General features: G+C 43.6%; 1 protein-coding gene across 1 annotated transcript in view; it reads left to right on the forward strand.

Moving 5' to 3' along the window:
* The window catches only part of sobpa (sine oculis binding protein homolog (Drosophila) a), a 34093-nt gene extending 11478 nt beyond the window's left edge, over positions 1–22615 (forward strand). The window contains exons 3-7 of the mRNA XM_076108142.1: positions 164–373; positions 3137–3288; positions 4944–4967; positions 15111–15206; positions 20552–22615. Of these exons, the coding sequence (XP_075964257.1) occupies positions 164–373; positions 3137–3288; positions 4944–4967; positions 15111–15206; positions 20552–22615 (2546 nt within the window). The remainder of the gene's footprint in view (positions 1–163; positions 374–3136; positions 3289–4943; positions 4968–15110; positions 15207–20551) is intronic.

The following is a 22615-nucleotide window of genomic DNA, read 5'->3' on the forward strand; positions in this document are numbered from 1 at the left end:
AGCATGCTTCATCACTCGTGCATCTAGTATGGTAGATAGTGACCCTTGGTGTCAGATTTTAGGCATACTAGGCTCTTACATTACGGCAGATTTTGCAGCGATTGCCACAACATCTCATCAGTTGTTCAGTAACGCTTTGTTTCGCTCAATTCCCCCTGTCTAGAAAACTTGTTGCCAAAAATCCCAACTTCAACGGAGAGCAGCGAAGGCTCTCCGGATCGAGCCAACAGCTCCCAGTCTCTGCCAGCCTCCAGGAACGGAGTCACAGAGTCCTCCACCACAGCGTCCACCTCCATGCACAGCACCAAGGAGCATGGCAACCTGCCCATCATAGTCCCCATGATCCCCCCGCCATTGATCAAGCCCCCTGCAGGTAGGGAGCACTGACACTATTTTTTGGAAAGACACATACAGGAGATGAATTAAAAGTAGTTTAGGCGTATATATGTCCTTGTTTGTCAGGAAAACACTTAAACATGCCGGCAAAAAACACTGACAAAATCGAACAAAATGGCCGAACCAGTCCACCTCCAGAGCCGATACATACATATTCAACTGTTTTATGCTTACCAATGTGTGTGATTTGAATTTGGCTACATTTTATCTTTCCAAAAAGAACAAGGTCATTTTCAGCCCATGCAAGATTGTTGATGTATTCGCCCCAAACTGCCAACCACAAAGCACACACACAAACAGTCATTTCTCCAGTCAAAACACCTAACTAGAAGAAATGGCAGTGATCCCGTCCACAGCTGTTCTCTAGACACATTGTACCGAAAGGACAAAACCTACTTGCTGATTCCTCCACACTTAAGGGAAACTGAATGTTTATGCATCGTGAAAACTCTCTGTCTTTGCGATGGCCCCGAAAAAGCCTCTAAACCAGGCAGGGACAGGCGACTAATGAGCTAGCTATACCTGCTGTACACCTTGTTTTCCTCCACCTGCCCGAGTGTCAATATAACCCCATCAACTCTCTGAGGGAAATGTCCGCGTTCCTCGGCCAGACAGAGGGCTTCATTATCCCTTGCGTCTGCTGTGGCACAGGAGGTTGGTACGCCCCGGCGGAGGGAGCTAGGCCGCCTTGGCATCGCCCAAGAGGAGTCCCCGCTGGCCCTGCCTAGGCAGGGAAACAGATGGTGTGGTCCCACTTAAAGCCCAGCATCAACCCGCCACCCCCCCCCCCCCCCCCCCCCCCCCCCCCCCCCCCCCCCCCCCTCCCCCCCCACACATGCTGAATTATTCATGTGCCCCGCAGAATCCGACAAAGGACCTTTTGAGGTGGAGGTACGGCGGATGATGGTGGCATTTAGTATGGAGGCTGCATAATTACTAGCAGCTTCCCCCCTCCCTCATGCAGATGTGAGTGTTTTGAGACAGGCTTGTTACGAGATGCCAGGACGTGGGAAGGCAGAAAAAACAAACAACTCCAACTCAAGATGTCTCGTTGCGTGAAAATGTTGAGATATTGCGAGAGATGTTGTGATTTCACGTTGGCCTTTAATCCTGTTCATTATGCCGCGGCACAGACGTTATTCCAAGCAATGTACAAACCCTGATCCACCCACCCAGTCAGCCCAGGATGAAACTATGTCTTGTTTTTTGTTTTTGTTTTTTGGGTTATCACTGCAGTGGGCAGCAATCCAGATAGACACAAAAAGGCAGAGAGACTATAGGAATGAGATAGAGCAGCAGAGGAGAGGAAAGACATAAAATATGCATGTTGGGTCCACTGTGCTTTCTTTAGGGCCTTGGGGAGTTATTTCCTTAATTGTGAGTTAGTCTTTACTTAAATTCTGATGGCCCCGCAGATCCATTAAGCTCAACAAGAGGTGAAAAGCCCGGGCAGCGTGCGATAAGGAGGTGAGCGGGGGTGAAAGACTAATGGGCCTGCGTTCCGTCGGCCTCACACCCGCGCAGTCATAATGTGATAATTGGGAGATACTGGAGGGAATCTCGGAGGATCTCTCTCATTGCAAGAGTGATGGCACTAAAAGCCCGCAGCTCATCACCAGCAGTCACAGTTTACCACAGAAGAGGCATTTCACCGTCACAGAGGGTGTGTTAAAACGATTTGTGGCCCACACTGACCACACAGAAGCCACCGCAGCCACGTCTAAATCGAAGGCACATACAAATAAACAACCCCAATCTACTGTTAGAACCGCTATTGGCAATATTATTATTTGTCATTTTGATTTCACTTCCACAAATTTCATACTTTTATTTCACATTATTTCCTACATATATTATTTGAAACGTACTTTTATATTGGGATAAAAATAAAAAAAGTTATTCCATGTAAACCTTTTTTTTTACGTCTTTTCTATGATGTGAATATTATTTTGTCACAGTATTTGGTCTTTCTGGTTCTTTTCTTTTTTGCCCTCTGATCATGAATCATCAGTTTAATAAATAGATTGATGGATGATAGATGGATTGATGGGGTTTCCTTCAGATGAGGTCAGTTCACATCAGAGTTGTGTAACTTGTCAGTCAGAGAAAAGTCCAAATTGTCTTACAAATATTGAATACAAGTTTTTTTTACACACATGTATTTTGCGAAACAAACCTCACCCATCTGACATTCATGTAAGAACACAAACTACGAGAATTATTGAAACATTCTCTGTGACCCCGGTGTGGTAAATACACTCACACAGGATGCACATTAGCATGGGGACCACGCCCACCGTCTCAGCCTCCTTTGAACACCTGTCATCTCCAGCACCATCAAAGTACATCCTTGTGTGGACTTCAGGTTCTCTAATACACCCACAGAGCACAGCCACAAATAGGCATCTTCCCATCTCCCCGGCTCATCCGGTTCTGCTATTTACCCATGGCAGGCCTTCATTACAAATCCTACAGTGGTTTTGTGGCTTGGAACTTGAGCGGATTTACCCGTCTCTGCTGCTGGGCTGAGTCAGTTGGAGTTAATGCCTTTTGGTCCTTGTGTTTAATACATTTAGTTGTTGCTTGCGTTTTAATACTTACACATAAAACAGCCAGACCGTCTCTGCGAATGTCCTGGAAAAGTCCTGGAAAAGTCCTGGGAAATTATTTTTACAAAAAGAAGCGGGAAATACTGAGCTCCATCCTAACTCACTTTCACTGCTGGCTGTTTCTTTTCCAGACGAAGATGCATCCAACATGCAGATCATGTGCGCCTGGTGCCAGAAGGTCGGCGTCAAACGCTATTCTCTGAGCATGGGCAGTGAGCAGAAGAGCTTCTGCAGCGAGAAGTGCTTCGCCGCCTGCCGCAGGGCCTATTTCAAGAGAAACAAGGTAAAATTCCTTCCTTCTCATCAGCTGGACACTTTAATATAATATCTTTTTAGAGGCTTTACAGTTACAGTATTACACACATCTCCTTGCAAGTACATGTGATCTTCATCAGTAAGTCCCAGGGGGAGAATATAAGACTGACAAGCATGATATCATTGTATATATCGCGATATATACTTGTGTGGACATGTATTGTTACCATGTGGGTAATGTTGAGAATAGCATGAATTGGACATGATGCTACTGTTATAGTGTTCATCAGCTGCAAAGGTTCTAACATTTAAAGGAATAGATTGAGAGTTTGGGAAATACACTTACTCACTTTACATTAGCTTAGCTTAGCATAAGGACTGGTAGTAGAGCTAAAGCTCATAATCAACACAATGTGTCTCGTTTGCAACAACACAGACAGTAATGAAAAACTGACAATTTGTGGTTTTGCAGGGTGTCACTTTATGTAACTTTTTCTTGATAAATAAGCGTAATTCCCCTAACGGCGCACTATTTCTTTAATTGACGGCAAATTAGTGCTAAGTTAGGTAGCTAAAAGTTCTTGGCTGTGAAATTAAGCAGTTTGGCTAAGCTAACTCATGGTTATACTGAACATGAGAATTTAACGCATGGTTTATAAATAGCGTTGTGCCACCATTGTCAGAACTATTTCCTGTTTCTAGTCATACCGTCTTCATTTACTGTAATCTCTTTGTGGAGGGGAAACAATTGTCCCACTGGCTTTTTGAGACATTACATTCATGTTAACAAAATGCCCACGGCACCAGGCTGAACAAACCAAAGGCCCAACCTAATAATTTATTTTCAAATTTAGCTTACACAGTAAACTCTTATCTTCAGCATTGTTAGGCAGACTCAACTGTAGCTTTTTTTTTAAATATTTAGCAGAAGAAACCTATCATAATGTTAACACACAACTGCCAGCTACATATGATGCAAACTTTAGCGAACACTTATATTTACTAAGGGGATAACATGTTATGCAATCGTTAGCTAATGTGAAACTGCTAGCGTACTAGCTAAGATGCTAACGATATTTACACACAAAAAATATTGTCATTTTACTTTGTCATTGTTCATTCTTTTGATCATAAAAAGAGTACAAATGAAGTTCTTTTGGGATGAAGTTTAGGATTTCAAGTCTGTCATTAGAGCAACAGCAGAAAACCTCTCATATGGCTGCCAGAAAATGTTACATCATCTGGTAAGCTCTTTAGAAACACATCATATTCTGCTTCCGACGGAGCTAAATTAAGTGTCCATGTTGACAGTACTTAATACTGTGAGTAGTGGCTATATCTGTTGTAACTTCTGCAATTATTGCACTCAATCTGACTCAAGACATCAAAAGGTAATTTTGAGTAAAACATCTTAAAAAAAAAAAAAAAACATTACATTTTAAGCAGTACAAAATGCATAACTAATTCAACCAGAATACACCGGGAATAAATCATGGACTTTACTACAAAAACACCTTCAAGGCAGTCAACTCCAAAATGTCTTGGTCACCGTGGTGTATAAGACGCAAGACAGCAAATATCAAAGTTTTCATTGTGTTCTCCCCCCCCCCCCCCCCCCCCCCCCCCCCCCTCCCCCTCCCGATGACTGTAGTTAAACAATCTCCTTTCTCTCTTGTACCAAAGCTGGGATATATAAGGAATTACGCTGTGAGTATGACGTGTTTTACTCTCCTGCTTGTCTGTCCTAAAGTCAGTTATTCATCTAAACATAATCACTTTTCAAGCACTGCACTGGAGCAGGAACAAGTAGGGGTGCACTTAGAGTATTGTCTGTTCATTTCAGTTAGTGATATCCAGTTTCTTTTCTTTTCTGACACTTTTTTTCCCAAAGCATGAGAATCAAGCTGAGCCTTGCGTCTACTGTACTGTTGCTCATACTATGTGTTTTTCATTTTCTATCTTGACATTTTAGCTCATTTACGTTTGTAGAAAAAGTTTGTAGTTTCTTTATTTTTTATTTCATTGTACTAAATGTTGAAATGATGACAAATGATCTGTCTCGTCCTGGCGATGACAAGGAGAGTCTGACGTGTTGAAACCTTGTGGGAGAACAGTTTGTGACAGTTGCGGAGCTTCGTACCCGATTAAGATGCAGCGTTTGAACTGCTTTCATTTTGTTCTCTGAGCTTCAGAGGGGGTCAGGAAAAAAGGTAGATAAGAGTGTATGCCATTTGACGCGCAACAAAGTTGACAAGGCAGCTTCATGTCAATCACAGATCAACCCGGGAGGCTGTTAACGGGGCATTGAATGTGAAGCTGATGAAGGAATGCAAAATTAATCCATGAGTCTACAGTTAAACTCATGTAAAGTTTACGTATAAAGTGACAGGCTGGATCTTATCAGCCGTAGAGAAAATCTCTCTCCTCGTGAGCGCGGACACACAACATGTCAACCAATGCTTTTGCTGAAGTTCCAACATAACATTTACTATAAAACTGAAAAATACCTTCATAACACACATTGATACTCTTTAATTGTAGTATTGTTCAACTGAGCAATCAGTCCGGGCACTTTAATCACACTTTGTTCATTTCAATAACTGTCCTTGATGCAATTATATTTGATTATGTGCTCCATGAATGTTAGCCACGGTGTAAAAAAAAACTCTGTTCATTTTATTAAGTTTCACATGCAGTTAAAAATAATTCCTGCCAAAATTCCTGTCGATACATCATAATTGAATGTGATACGTTAGAATTATAACTGTAAACAAATCAGATCAGTATGATTAGTACCCTCTAATTAAGGACTTATTGTATGGAAGCCCATTTCTGCAAAAAAAGGAAATCCAACACCCAAGTATAATTATGTTTTTTTCTCTTAATTTTGACATATTATCTCTTAAATACTAAGTCATGATTATGAGGAAAAAAAATGAAATAATGAATTTCCCTTTGAAGTAACGGCACTGGGCTGCAATTTTGAGCTGTACCGTTATAAAACTGTTGAGTCGGGGCAAATGTGCAGTATTTAGCTACCACTTTGACATAAGCACTCTTTCTTCTCACCGTATTATTTTAGTGTCAGAACTATTTCCTGTTTCTTGTCACACCTTCATCTGTTTTGGTGGCGGAGGGTTAGTCTGTCCTGTTTTGTGACACATTAAACTACAGAAAAGGCAAAGGCCCAGCAAGATTCCATGATTTCCCAAATTAGGTGAGTCAGTTAACCGGTATCTTCAGCACTGCAGAAAAACTGTAGGGAGGCATTCTCCCTTCAATTTAAAAACAAACCAATCTTAATGTTAATTCGAAGACAACTACCTACTTACTAGCTACTTATATCACATTATCTAAGACTTGCTAACTTGATTCTAGGGTGTTCTGGCTAATGTGCTAACAATATATATATATATATGTATATACATTATATCCATAATTTTTCTGTAGTAGAACACAGAAATAAACTAGCGCTGCGTCCGAAATTGCATGCTATGCACTACTTACTCAATATGTGTGCTGTCATTCAACCTACTTCTGTGTGAAGAAGCAGCAGTGTGTCTCTTGTCGGACGCACTGAGCTGTGATTACCACGTCACTTCCTGAGAGCCTCCATGCCGGTTGGAGACTCGTAACCATGGGTAACCTGTGCCAATCTTGTGTGACCAAATTATGTTTTGTGAGAATCATAAAGTCTGAACTCATTAAAAAACATATATCAGGGTTTTTGACCGTACTAAATAGTATGTTAGTATGGAATTTCGAAAGTAATGTAGGTTTTATTCAGTTCTGTTGAGATGGCCAAGTTAATTCACCTTTATTGCTCAGCAGAACAGAAATGTACAAATACAGTCAAACAATCAATGTGTTTGCACCAATTTAGAGGACATCACACACCGCTTGATAAAATGAATATCATTCACATACAAAACATTCCTGTTCTGAGCCAGTCAGCCATGTTTCTTTCGTCCGTCGGCAGAAAATGCTCACAGTTCAGACATCGCAAACACAGCAAGGGCCTGCTCTGCCACGGCGACTCGGATTCTATATTTTGTCTGGGTCTCGCACGTTGCGTGCGGGGCCATTTGTGTAAGCGATACCCACGTGTTTCTTTTCTCATGCACCCACAAGGTTGGCCACAACAACACGGCCTGCAGGCTTTCTTTTTCTCCCCCCCCCCCCCCCCCCAACTGCAAAATATCGTCATGGCTGAAGAAGTAGTATCTTATGTCTGCGTGTGCGTTGGATAAGGGGACGTGGGGGGGGGGGGGGGGGGGGGGGCTGTAGGGGGCAGGCAAACGGCTCTGGCATTATGTTGCATGAAATATCTTCAGCTGCCTCTTCCATGAAACCCAATGCCCTCCTAGGGTGACTATGGTTGCTACTTTCTCACATCCCTACATTACGCGCTCTCTCTCTCTCTCTATATATATATATTATGCAGCGTGCGTTTGTGTGTGGCGAAAGATGATTGATGGTTTAACTGCGGCTAATCACTTATGCGCCTGTTTACTGTACGCCTTAAGCCTCTGGATTAGTGTGTATGGAGGCCGCTGCTTCCTTGCCGTTCGCACCACTCAATTATTCTGTCTGTCACCTCCCTGCCTGCTCATTTTCACTTACTTTTTTAACTGTGGCTCCTCTTCTTGTTAGCGCAGGGACGCGCGTGCATTCTGCTTGTTTTTGCGCGGTGGGAAACCCGCGAAAGCCAGTTTGAGTGGTGGCGAGATACAAACCGAAGGGAATCGACAGCAGACAGCAGCTACGACGTTGGACGGTTATCCGGGATTAGAGGCGTTAAAGTTAAACGTAGGGTGGAGCTTTCAACTGTCACTGCTTCTCCCGCCATCTCACACCCAAACACGCGCACACCAATAAACACTCTCGCTCATTGGACGCAGGGTCAAGATTAAGTTAAGGCAATTAGCGGTGATGAATTACCCTCTGCGAGTGTGAAGCATGGCGGCGAAAAGGTGTCGGTTAGAGGGGATGTTTTCCCATCGAGCATCATTTAGGGTTGGATTTTTACAAAATTGCTGCATGCAGGAGTCTGTTACCGTGACATTGATTTGTGATGAAATGTTGCCCGTTGCTGTTGCAATAGCTCTAAGGATCTGCTTTTCTCTGCAGTGTGGTTTGTGTTCAAGAGTTTTTTTTTGGGGGGGGGGAGGGTTGAATTCCCCCGGGAAAATAATGCTTACTGTTTGACTGTAGACCAATATGTTGTTGTTGAAAAGCAGCTAGAGGGAGGACCCGTTCAAAATTCTAAACAGTGGCTTATTATGTGTCATCTGTAGTGTTTCTTTTATCACATTTCGTCATGCAAAATTAGAAACAACACAAAATACGGAAGGATCACATTGTCGCTTCATTTAAAGCGTATAACTATCTTTATATATCTTTATACTTCATGCAAATAAACATATGAACCATGTCTTTCGTTTCCACAATATTCAAACGAGCACTAAAGCAGGTAGTGGAGGAGACTCCAGCTTGTGTTTTACAGGTCGTTTCTGCCGCAGCGCAGGGCTTTTTGTTCACACCATGAAATTCCTCCCCGGGGACCCTCAGACCTCCATCAGTGTCTTTCCCCGGGAGCTCCCCCCAGGTGCGAGGGGGCAGAGTGCCGCTTCATGTCAGCCCAGAAATGTCACATCACCTCAAACGCACACACGCGCACACACATCCTCCTCACACAATTTACTTTGCGTGCGAGGAGGGCACGCACGCAAAATGAATAAGAGGGAAAGAGGGGAGTCTGGGCGTGTGTGTGTGTGTGTGTGTGTGACTGTGTCTTGTATATGTATGAATGTATTGTTTGCGTGTGATGAAATGTGTCTGCATATTGCAGCTCAGGTTTGGAAGCCTTGAGGCCTGCCTGACACAGCTTCGGGGCACAGAGAGGAAGGTGATTATCTCATAGCTGCCAGCCATTCAGCTTAAATAAAGATTTTTTTTTTAAAGTAACCCTAACTAGACGTTGAGATTGTAAAAAGTGGAGCCACGCACATGAACTTGTGGTAATTCCTTTCTGCAAGTTCCTCATTGTTGGGGGAATTTGCAGGCACATTTCAGGTGCGTCGTGATGATGACCTTGAGCAACGGAATACTCTTTGCAAGCTTGTGAAGTTTGGATTTGGAACAATTTGGATAATATAAAATTCGCAATCAATATGCCAAGAAGATAATATTCCAGATGTATTAAGAATAGCTTTTGCTGCATCCTTTGATAAAGGCGTTTAGTACATAGAAATTAGCCTAGAGATAATACTCACAGCAATGTGCTGAACTATTTCTACATTGACCTATTTGTTGCTGCAAAGAAAGATCAAAAAAGCTCCAAAACTAGCTACATTATTTTTTTAAACAGTGTTTACCTTGATCTGACTTTTCAGTTCTTTGAGAAATTATACTTGTACTTATAATAGGGCATTAAAGTATCACTACCCGTACCAGACAACCCTCTAATAAACCCTGATTTTGATCAACGCAAATTAAAGTGCAAAGATCACGGCCTAAGAATGTGCCTGAACAATCTCCCCGGCGCGCTGCAAACTGAACCAAACCGGTGTTGGGATGGCTTTTCTTTTTCTCGCCCCGTCACACGCGTGCTGCAGTGCCAGGACTGCACCTTGGTTTCAGGGATTTGGGATGAGCTCGGCTGCACTCGGCTGTGTTTGTCTGTGGATTTTGGAAAGCCTGCCTGCGAGCGTCTTTCTTTGGGAAACAGCGGCGCTCTTGGCAGGTGACGGGGCGCACACACACACACACACACACACCTGGACATGTATCCGTGCCCAGATGGAGGCAAGCGCGGCGGCAGCTGGTGTGACGTCCCCCCTCAGGACGGTCGGAGTCGCCAGAGGGGGAGCTGATGTCCTGCACCGTCGTTCGCATAGGGAACTCTGGCTGGGGAGGCAGCTGCAGTATGCTGGCGTGATGGATGCGCAATGAGGAAAAAAAGAAACACCTATTAAGAAAAAAACAACTGTCTGTCTGTCTATCTATCTATCTGTCTGTCTGTCTGTCTGTCTGTCTGTCTATCTGTCTTCATCCCATCTCCTTCATCTGTCTGTGGCTCCCTGCGTGCGCCTCACGCTTCGTTCACAGTGCCAACACCTCATTAGTGCAATATGCAAATGAGCTGGCGTGGGGCCAGGGGGTCAGAGCACAAACTGGAGACGGAATAATAGCACAATGGTTGCATCTTTGTGTGTGTGTGCCCTCAAATGCCTGCCCAGATCCGCGTGTGTTCGAGTATTTGTGTGTGACGGGGGGTAAAGAACTGAAATGGAGAAGCCTACTACACCCACTGTTCATTTAGTGCATCTTCTAAATTCTTTGGTAAAGAACTGAAATGGAGAAGCCTACTACACCCACTGTTCATTTAGTGCATCTTCTAAATAGCCATGACCTCATAATCGTGTTTGTTTTTTGACAAAGTTAAAAGATCTCCCGTTACAATGTTTTTTCTCAGATCCCTACACTGTATCCTCTCCAGTAGCCTGAAAAAGACGGCGCACAGGACCGCAGTATTTCATTTATGTCATGCTTGGAATGGGAAACCCGTACCTGGAGGTGAGGGAAGCAGATGGAAGCAGAGGCAAAACTCAATCAGTCTTTGGAGAAGAGACAAATTTAGAATATACAACAGAATTGCCCTTTGGTGTCACCGAGAGATGGGCAGAGCCTGGGGGCCAAATTATCTGTGACAAATCAAAGGTTGCAGCGGGCAATTTAAAGGAAACATGATATGAAAGAGGGACGCTCGGGCCAGTGGCTCGCCTGCCAATGGCATCGGCCTCGCTGTGAAATTTCACTTTAGGGGCTGCAAACGGCACGGGGTTAAAATCTCCATTTCTGATAACGGTGCCTCAGTTATCCCACTATTTGATTTAAAAGTGCATCTCATTTAATGAAACACAATAAAAACCATTTTGGAAATGTGCCAGACAAAGCTTCTCTGATAACTTCCCAAAAACCTGGCATAACAACTTTGAGTGCCTTAGAGTTCACACTGCTCATAATGACTCACAGAGTGTTGGACAGGGTTGCTCCTTTGAAGATGGTATAAATGTTTAAATAAGTTGAATTGTAGTATTACAGCATTGGGAATTAAACCCACAACAGTAACTGTTTTTATTGGTTTTATTGGTCACTAAAGGATTCACCCTGTTCACACCAAAACCGCCTATGCTAGCAGTCAACCATGGCATTTCGTGTTTTAAAGCAATGTTACGATTCATCTCCAAGCTTCTGCACATTGAAGTGAGTCAGTTATTATCTGATAATTAAACGAGACAGCTTAAACCAACAGCGTGATGTTATTCCAGCTTAATACACAGCAACTTGCCTCTGACTTTAACCATTTGATAAGTGAGTAAAACGGGTTTGTAACCTCTTGTTATAATGTTGGACAAAAAGTATCGGGTTGTCAATTTAATCGAACGCTCCATTAACTCCATGAAGAAAAGTGATTAAAAATAATTGTGCTCGTCATGATCTCAATCCTGTGTGAATCTGCCATGTCCGTAATTCGTCAAGTAAAGATTTGACCACAAATGACCTACCATATTTGACAAACACAGAGGTCATGTGATAATGTTAGTCCTGTGCAAATCAACATCAAGCTGATTCAGGGTCATATTTTGTTTTTTATTATGTTTTATTGTTTTCTCTGTGCCTTTTTTTCTGCCTCTTTCCTTGTCTGGAATTATGGAGGCTGCGTTGGCAATTGCCGTAAATTAATGGTAAATTACTGGCAGCAGGGACACCAGTAATTTATAGTTTTTTATGGTGCACTACCGTAATTTACTTTTACGGTATCTTACCGTATACTGGATTACAGTACGTGATCGTAGGATAACTGGGTTTTACCGTGATTTTACGGTATATGCCAGAATGTTACCGTTTATTTACAAAGGCTAATACAACCCTCTACTTTTGCATTTAATTCCCAACAAATAAAAGAATAACAATAGACATTCAATACATAATTGTTGCAGTTTATGTGTTATATGTTCTCAAATAATAAAGGGACATTTGTATTACATCACAAAAGTCACAATGTACTGCATGTTTAGAAGCAAACTAATAAACCAATAAAATCGCTAATGAACAGCATAACTGAACTCATTAGCATCAACAGTGTAACACAGAATTAAAATAGTATCAAGAACAGTGTAATATAACTGCTTCACAGTCTAGCTTGTTAACAAGTCTTATACACATTTATAGTTATTTTGAACAGCATGAACTCACACATGAATGAAAACAATAAAGAGAGAGAACATCTTGAAAGAGGACTTGACTGCACCGTCTGGCTGGCATCCTCAATCTCTGATGATGAGTGACTGTAAACAAACAAAATAAAAACTTTGGAAACACAATGTTCTGAACTTCTGGAAAGTTCTATGACATCCAGGATAAACACACTTAAAAGAAGCTTTGGGTGTGCAACTGTGGGTTTGCATGTGCCTCACATATGTTAACATATCAGTGCAAGTCTTTACAAAAAGCTAATACAACAATACCATACAGTTTAAATGAACAGACTATGTGATGAGCTGATTACGTTAAGGTGAAGAAATGAAGCTAAGACAATGGACCACAATGGACTAACGTTCAACAATAAAATGAGTTTGATCTGGTTTAATGTTGCTCCTGGGATAACACACACATAACGTTACTGTTAGCGTTACCTCAACTGTTCATCGTCTTGAACACGTCGGTGATTTCTGGTCCGCTCTCCCTTTTGATAATCGTCCTGTTTGCATTCCAACGGTTCAATAAGAGCACAAGTAAACACAAGTTAGGTTACTAACGTTACATCTTAACACTGTAATTGGTGATTGACTTTATTTATGTTAACTTAACTTGCTATGCTGTTAGCTAGCTAACTTGAGCTCGAGCTAGCTAACGTTAGCTCCACTAATATAAGCAACCTAATGTAATGAAACAGACCAAGTGAAACATTATCTGAGATGTCAACAGTTCAATAATCATGAAGACAAAACAATACTGGAGACTTTGAATTTCGGATGATAAGCGTAAGTTACCTCAGCTCCTCGGTTGATCTCCACATGGCTCAGAAGGATGAACTGATGCTGTTGTGTCCAAAGTCACGTTCAGGTCACGTCTTGTCACTCAAAAATGACTTGCAATAAGCAGTTTGAATAATATAAATATTCTATCGTCATTACAGACACATTAACCTACAATAGACAGTACGATGTAGATGGATTGTGATTCATTGAACTTGTATAGAGAAGCGTGTATCCACCTCTTCACAAACAATACGGTATCATGCTGTTAAATTACGGTAGTCTGCTGTTGACAGCATTAACTGTTAATTTACGGCATTAACTGTTCATTTACATGCGAGGGATGAACATTTAACTGTATGTTACAGTTATTATGAAATACTGTAAGATACCGTTGAAAATCCACCGTAATTCGTAACAGTGTGTAGTTGAAAGTCTTGACAGCATTTGGGTGCAAATTCAGGAGGCTCATCCCGCTACGCAGCATGGAAACAACCGTGGGACCTTTGTTGCATGTTGTACCCCGCTCTCTCTCCCAGTTTCCGGTCTGTCACTACGTCGGTCCAATAAAAGCAAAAGATTCCACAAAAAAGATTGCTGCTAACCGGCCCTGCTAATCTTGGTGCCTGCAGGAGAGTAAACTGTTTTTTTGACCGCAGTGAAAATGTTGTTTTCCAAAGGCTAAACGCCATAGACTGTATATAAGAAGTGGACGTAGTCATTGTGACGTCACTCATTGGTTTGTGGACTGCAGTTATGAAGCCTCGAGTTTGCAGTGACAATCTTGTATTACAGCCGTCGCCATGTTGTTGTTTTTTGCACGGAAGTTACCATATTTGAATTGCGGAGGAGTAACGTAGTGACGCCAAACACGTCTCTGGTAGCGACAGCGACCTGTCAATCACAGTAAGCCCGCCCTAAATCCTACCCTGCTTTATGGTCTATTTGACTCTAAATACACCATAATTTACTAAATGAACATCATGCTGTATTGAAGAAGACCATACAATCATGTTTACAATGTTTACTGAGGTAATAGGTCAAGAGAGAAGTAGAGTCTTTTTCTCATTGACTTCTATAGAATCAGACTTATTTTTGCAACCAGAGGAGTCGCCCCCTGCTGGTCAGTAGAGAGAACGGATGTTTTTAGACACTTCAGCATTGGCTTCACTCAGCAGAACCGGAGGTTGCCGCCTGCTAAACACCAACAAATATGCATTGAAGCAGATTATTTCGTTTGATAAAATCATGTTGTGAATTCTGGCAATCATCTATCGATCATCTATCTTTTTTTCAAAAAATGTTGGCTTTTGAACTGAGGACTGAGATAATTACAGAGACGAATACTGATGCTGAGTAGGTGTTTGAGAGAGACTATCACACACAATGTTTTCGACGTCGACATTCAACGTATCAGCTAATTTCAGAACATCCCATATATTTCAAATTATTCATAGTTAGTGTAACTTCTTAAATGTGTTTGATTTTCCATGTTTGTCCGAAATAAATGGGTGTTTGAATGAACACACATTGCTATGTTAGCAGGCAGCACTTTGAATGTCTAAACTAAATGCCTTGCAGACTCCTCAACCATGCATGCACACACACACACACACACACAGAGTTTTGTTTGACAATCCTGTTGATTGGTTTGAACACAAACCAATTATTGTTCACCCATTTTACAATCACCATTTCTGTTCATCTTTCTTAGTGTTGTTTTCCATTTCTGAGTTTCCTTGTTGCCTCTGTTCACCTGTTTATTTTGTCCATTCGTAAAAAGAAGCCATTATTTCTCCCCCCCCAGGCGAGAGACGACGGTGGCCTCGGTGGGAAATTACCCCAGCACAGCTTTACTCAGGACACGCCCAGGCTTGTCTTCAAGACAAACAGCGATGTGCTTGTAAGGACCATAACCCTCTAACACCAGATAGAGTTTAAGCTTGATTGCTACTGCACAAATGTGTTTTGATGTTGTTTCTTTGTTCAAAGTGTATAATTTTCAACTCATTTCCTCCTGACATTTCAATAGACCAGTTCATATTTTGGGCATTACTGTAAATAGCAGACATCAACCATCAGACTCAGGTCAGCCCAAGAAATAAGACACAGCACACTATGTTTTACATAAAGTTTGCCCATGTTTCAGTTTGAGCTTTTCACAATTTGTGTTTTTATTTGCTTTGCTCATTTTCATTGTACCATTCATATTCAGTGACTTGTGTTGGGTTTTTTAGGAGTTATCAGACAAAGAAACTAAGGATTTACTTATTTATGTTTAATATTTATTGAGTATTGTATTATACTTTATAAGTTTTACATAGATAATTCATAATTTAGTGAAAGAAAACAGTCGGTGGTATTCATCACAACAAAAGACAATGGAATATGTACCACATACATGGCACATAACATATGCTTTTGGAAGTGTATTACAATTTTGCACTTATTTTTTATAGTTTTTCATTTCTATGGTATTCTATATGTCTAATAATAACATCGTACTCATCAAGTTGATGGCTGGGATCTTGGATTGTGGCAGCATCACGAACAAGAAGTCAGATGGTGCAAGAAAAACAAGCAGTCAACCGTTGAGGTTTGAAACACACCGACGGATTAGCCAGATGTTATTTCTGGATTAAAAACTATTTCAAACCGTCAAATTATACCCCAAATTGCATATTCGTTGACATTCAGTTTAACTTTTAGATAATGTGGCTTAGATAATCTTGTTACACTGACAGTTTATTGTCTGACCGTTTACCTCTTGCCCCATCGGACTTCCTTCTAGCATTGTTGCTGTGTTTCCTGATATCATAAATGACCTTGGTGGGTACAATGTTATCACAACCGATAGAAATGATGGCCAGAAGTAAAGTACAAAAAGAGACCCAAGTGGTAACTGACCCAAATTCTCCTTTAAATCTATAGTTAGTTCATTTTGGGAATTGTTTTTCTTTGCCCTTTCTGCTGAGAGTTAGATGAGAAGATCAATACCTCTTGCACATCTAAATTAAGCTAAAGCTAAATACGATGCAGCCAACAGCTGGTTATCTTAGATTAGCACAGAGACTGAAATGATCTAGTAGCTAAATCTGGTACAATACATATCTTGCACATATGAGGTTCATATTTTTTGGACATAGCCCTCATGACAAATAAATGTCATAAACTACAGTAAATCGTAACTCCGTCTGAACATAACGAAATCCACCTACTATAACCTCGTTTGTTTAATCCATAAAAAAGCCAAAAGCACATAATCCCTATTAAAACCACAGTGTGTCACTTTTATTATTTGTTCTTTGCACGGATTAAACAAGTGAGATATAAGTCAAAGTTTTGCTTTAAGTGAAGATGTCCCACGTGTGGAAAAGCAAACATAGCACCAGACAGCCACATGCCAACAGAGATCTTTAGTCTCTGAGCGGTCCAGTCTGCTGCGGTGACGTTCAAAGACGGTCCACCAGGTCGGTCTCATCATTCTTACAGCTGGCCGGAGTTATTCTGCTCGCTGTGCGCACGCGAGTGTGTGATTAGAGGTTCACCTGGCCAAGTAAGAGCGGCCTTTGTGTGTCACGTCTATAATGACCGATGGCCGATGGCTGGCTATGATAAGAGAAGCCTCACGGGGAGTGTAGCTCTGCTCTTCTTTGGCTTTCATCTGCAGTTTAAACTTGTCACGCGCCATTCAGGTTTTTAACGAAGGCATCAGGTAGCCTACACGGTGAAGCCAATTTAAAAGACTGGGAAAGCACACAAACCAGATATGTTTCCCCTTTTTTTGTAAGCCAGATAATTAGAACCATCGGGATAGATATTCCGATAAATGAGGCCACTGTGAAATTATATTTTCAGTCCACATGTTGCAGATGGTCTGTTAAGCGTTGCCAAAGTTAAATTTTCTTTTGTAAACGTAAGTGGGAGCTTTGTTCTGTTTTCTTTTCCCGGCGGACCAGGTGCTTTAAGTTTGCAGTGTCTCGCTCCATATTCTAGTTTTTGGACCGGATCCGCAATGCAACAAGCACGGTGTTTCTGTTTGCCGTCATTGATGTGCGTGAGACAGTCCAAGTAAAAACCAAGCGACTGTCTCGCTCCAAGCACCTGGTTCATTTTTTCCTGGGTTTAATCCTTGTGTTTTGCACTTTGCGACTATAGCAGCAATCCGAGAAGTGTCAAAAGAATCACATATCGACCTTAAGCTCCTGCTGCTTAAACCTCTTCGTTCTACATATAAAACCACTTCAGGCACTACAGCCTCTTGTGAAACTCACAATCTCTGCTCAGCCTTCTTCCTCTTCATTATCGGAATCCTCCACATCCTCTGCGATCTCTTCAACATCTGCAACCTCTTCCTCTTCTCCGCCACCTGAAACTCTCTCTCATCCTCCTCTGATAACCCGTTGGTCCACAACCTGCTCCGTCAACTCCGCTTTTCAACGCTCTTCATCCAATCCCCTTAAACCCTGACAACGGCCATACCTGACGTGCTCATCTAAGATGATTGGACACTAGCCGGGCCAGAGGGTGAGAGGGCGGAAGAAAGCGCCGACTGCCGAGGTGGTTGCACTATATACGTACATGGAAGTGCGCTAATTGTTGTAATGCAAACAGTTAAACTGCACCGCCGCCGCCGGTTCGTTGGCCACGACGGAAATAAATGAGCATAATTATATTCAGCTGCAAACATCTGTGTGGTGGTGGGGAAAGAGACAGCGAGCGAGAGAGAGAGAAAGCACAACTCCATTAGCGTAATGCGCAGTGAAATTTCACTCAAAGTGCAGAAAGTCGTTAAGTGCTCTCCATCTGTCTTTCTGAGTCGAGGAGAAAATTTTAGCACATTCATTATTTAAAATATCCTGGGCCTACCATTATCAAACTCAACTTGCGAGAGCACCTTTTTGACTTTTACTCAGTCACGGCTCATTGAATTAGCCAGGACTAAATGGGCAGTTGAAACGTGTCGAATTCGAGGCACCGACATCTGAGCGCCGCCAGCGAGCTGTTTAAGCACAGCGCCCGCTATGCAGTCCATTCTCTGATCTGTTTCTGCTGCTGCGGTTCCTCGTGTTCTCCAGCTGCTCGTCCCGACTTCCATTCAAGTGTTGGTGCAAGAAATTCCTCCTAAATTGCGTTTGTGCACGTCGCCCCTCCTCAGCGGCACTGCACGATGAATTATGACAAATGCAGAACTTCAGTACATCTTTTGAAGCTTTTGTCCTTTTGCTTCTGCTTTATTCAGAGAATCAGACGAAAAACACACATTGGATGCAAAGAACCTGATGTTTTACACGTGTAGCAGCTGCAGGACAGCATGCTATGTATTCTTTTGAAATCCTGGCCGATGCGCCCGAGCGGCCCATGTAAGTCCACTGTCTTTCAGCTGCTGCCAGACGGGATCCTGCCAAATAAACCAAGGTTGCTATGCAGCGTTGCAAAAAAGGAGTTTGTCCGCCTTCCGGTTGCATCCCTCAACTTATTAACATTCAGCAGGGGGGCTTAAGGGTCTGTGTGATGGATGGATGTCGTTGAGGGGTCTGACAACTGATTAATGCCTTAATTATCTCCAGCGAGGACCTGCCACTCCTCCCGGAGCTGACAGAGTGAGCTGTGTGTGGCCTGACGAGTAACGTCGTGTTCGGGGCTCGCCCACTGCTATCTGCTCTACCAGGGTCACATTCATTTTCTTCCCAAAGGAAAATATGCATTTTTTTTGTGCTGCAAAGGTGTAGAACAGTGATGAAACAGTGCAGCGGGGTGTTTCGGGATCTTTGCCACTGCAGTGAGCAAGAAAGACAACTTTTCAATTGAGCCCCTTCGTGTTTTACTCGCTGCATACAGAAGTGGTCCTGCCTTTAAGCGCAATATGTGACGAGAAACGTGGTTTGAAAACTGAACTGGCAAAATGTATTGATTGGCGTTGACCACATTTTACAAACCCTAATATGACTCTAAAAGGTGTATCTGAAAGTGATCTTGTCACTCTAAAAGTTACAGTAACGTAGGATGAACAATAATCGATTTGGATTAGTTTAAAAAGATAGACCTTCATTGTGACAAAACGTCTATTTACATGTATGTGGAAAGGCACGAGTATTTTGTATAAAAGATGGCTGCATTGCATTGTGGTATTGTGAGGCTTCTGAATATAACAGATTTGTAACAATGTTTAACGTTTGGTCTGAAATTGCAGTTCTATGTTTGAAAACAATGCTGTTTTCAACACAATACAGTCCATTTGCAGAGTATCCTCTTTAAGACAATATGCATTTGTGTTACTTTACATTACGACATGCGTAAATGGAAACACTTGTCATGTTGTGTCGAGAACATAACACATGCGCACTGTCATTTTATTCTGAAGGAGGCTCTTATACAAAACATCACACATATCATTAAGGTTTTAAATCAGTGAAACATTTTCAGTAATAATCGTCACTGCAGTGGTCACTAATATAGTCCCATCATGTATGTTCAGCCATTTATCCACAGGACTAAGACAACAACAAACAACAACATAATAGATACCTCGTCAGCTTTTAGCCACACTTGGGCTTTTTTGGTGAACTTCAGGGCTTAAATGACAAAATAAGAAAGGTCTGCATCAAGCTACTTGGGTGCCTCTTTTCTGTGTAATTCAGTATCGATCAATCAGTCAATCCCCCTAGCATTTAAAGTGACTTAACTTTAATGGCTGCCTTCCAGTTGGCACACACTTCAATACCAAGTGCGGAATGCCATTTGAGGGAAATCATCTTTTTTTGTCTTGTTGTGCTTGGGGCGTCAGGCTCCGAGGGATCTGTGGTTAAATGAGACTGAGAGTGTTTTTTATTGCCGACAGGTGTAAATGGGCATTCCTTGTTAGGACAGAAAGTTAAAGACAAAGTCACTTCAATACCACTTAGCAGCAGAGCAGAATGTCATCATGTGCACATTTACCTCTCAGTAACAACACATCGGTTCAGGCACATGCACAACCATACACACACCTACATTACATAAGTCAAATACATTTCAACAAACTGCAAAGTTACGTGTTTGCTCTTGACAGATTTGTAAAAGTATTTAGAGACAGCTTCAGTAAAAATAATCTTTTTTGTCCAGTTGGTTTGGAGGCTGAGCTTCTGCTTACCAGGTCACTTCAGAGGAGATTATGTTGCATTTCATCACAAACAAATTAGAAGTCTTTTGTATGCAGTGTGACAGGTGCTGATGCGGTGTGTGTACTGTGTGTGTTTTTTGCCACAGGTGTGTGACTGGTGCAAACATATTCGCCACACTAAGGAGTACCTGGACTTTGGTGCTGGTGAGCGGAGGCTGCAGTTCTGCAGTGCCAAATGCCTGAACCAATATAAGATGGACATTTTCTACAAGGAGACCCAGGCTGCATTGCCCGGAGTATTGTGTAACCCAGGTCACGGGATGGGTGGGGAGGGTAAGATGGAGTGCGGTGGAGGGGTGCAGCTGCTCACTCCTGAATCCTGGGGGACTCCATTAACGGACCTGCGGCATCAGGCTCACTCACCAGGGGGGCCTTCCACCACCTCTGCATTGGCCCCTTCCACATCCTCTGCCGCCTCACCCTCAGACACTGCTACCCACTGCTCCCCGTCTTTATCCTCCTCAGCCAGGATCCCCACACCCAGACCCCACGAGAGCCCCACACTTCACCCCCCGCCTGTTCACACTTTGCACCCACCTGTCGGGGTTCCTCCCGGTAGCCCTCCCATGGTGATGACGCCCCGGGGACCCATGCCCCTGCCGCTGTTCATGGAGCATCAAATGATGCAGCAGATGCGTCCACCATTCCTTCGGCCCTCTGTCCACCCAGGGGGTCCCCATAGCCCCCTGTCAAACCCTATGATCCCTGGTATTGGTCTACCACCTCCCCCTAGGTCCATGGGCTCAGCATCAAGCCCCATGCACAGGCCCCTGCTGTCTCCCCATGTCCACCCCATGTCCAATCCCAACCATGGCATGATGCCCCCCCACCCTGGTCTCTCAATGCCAGGCATGCCCCCTTTCCCCCCAGTCAACATGATGCCCAATGGACGCATTCCTCTGCCCCCAATGATGAACTTTGGCATGCCGTCCTTGTCGCCATTGGTACCTCCACCAACTCTCTTGGTCCCTTACCCTGTCATTGTACCACTCCCAGTCCCAATCCCAATTCCAATCCCAATCCCAATCCCCTTCAACCCCAAAACTTCCAGGTACCAGCCGGACAGCTGGGGCAACTTCCACAGTGCTCCAGAGTCCTCCGAGGCTTCAGCTTCTTGGCCCCACTCTCCAGGGTCCTCTGGAGATGACAGAGGGGAGCAGAAAGTAGAGCCCGCTGTTGCAGAGCGTCTCTCTCCTGTACGCTCAGAGAGAAGCAGGATGGCGCTGGTGGACTTGACTGTCAAGGCAGAGGACAATTCGGGTAACACATGTCTAACCAGCGGCCCTGCACCGACGGAGGGGGTTATTGATCTAACTGTGGGCCAGAGGCCATGCCAACAGCAGGTAATTCAGAGGATGCTACCTGGAGTCCAGGTCAAAGTAGAGGCAGAGGCGGAATCGAGATCTCCACCAGCTGCTGGGCTGAGTTGGGAAGGGAAGAGCAGTCGTGATGGGGTGGAAAGGGCCCTCTCTCAGGGCCTCCTCTGTACCACAGAGCTGGAAGGGGCAACACACCCAAACACACTGGAATCATCAGGCCCTCCCTCCAGCAACAGCAGCCCTTCTTTCCATGTTGATCCTTCAGTTAGCCAGCTAACTCCCTGTATCTCTAACCGTACCCCATCACCCTTGCCCAGCACAGCACGGACCCAGCCCCAAACCCTGCCCCACCTCCAAGCTAGGCCTGCTGCCCCGTGTAATGTCATAGTCAATGGTACGGGGCGGCATTCGCTTCTCGCTCCTGCCTTTGAGTCTTACTCTGACCGAAGAGGAGACAGTGTTGCAGGAGAAGGAGAGGCCGAGGAGCAGCCAGCCAACGGTGAGCTGGAGCACGAGGCACTGAAAGAGAACAATTGCTCAGTTGGAGATTGGGAGCCGGGGAAGCGGGGCTCGGTGCAAGACGACATAGCGGACACAGTGGAGGGTAAGCCAGATCCTGACTCCAACATGGAGGAGGGTGAGCATGCATATGCCCTGCCGCTGCTGTCCACCGGAGGCTGTGTGGTCATCCAGCCTGTGCCAAAGCCCGGCGCTGACAAGACGGCCATCCTGTCCTGCTCCATCAGTGCCCCTTTGTCAGCAGACGGGACTGCTGAGCTGGAGCCGCCGCTAAAGAGGAGGTGTCTGCGAATCCGCAATCAAAATAAATGA

This window comes from Anarhichas minor, unplaced genomic scaffold (assembly GCF_050575085.1).
Source record: "Anarhichas minor isolate MPS153535 unplaced genomic scaffold, ASM5057508v1 ptg000040l, whole genome shotgun sequence".
NCBI classification, from domain to species: Eukaryota; Metazoa; Chordata; class Actinopteri; order Perciformes; family Anarhichadidae; genus Anarhichas; species Anarhichas minor.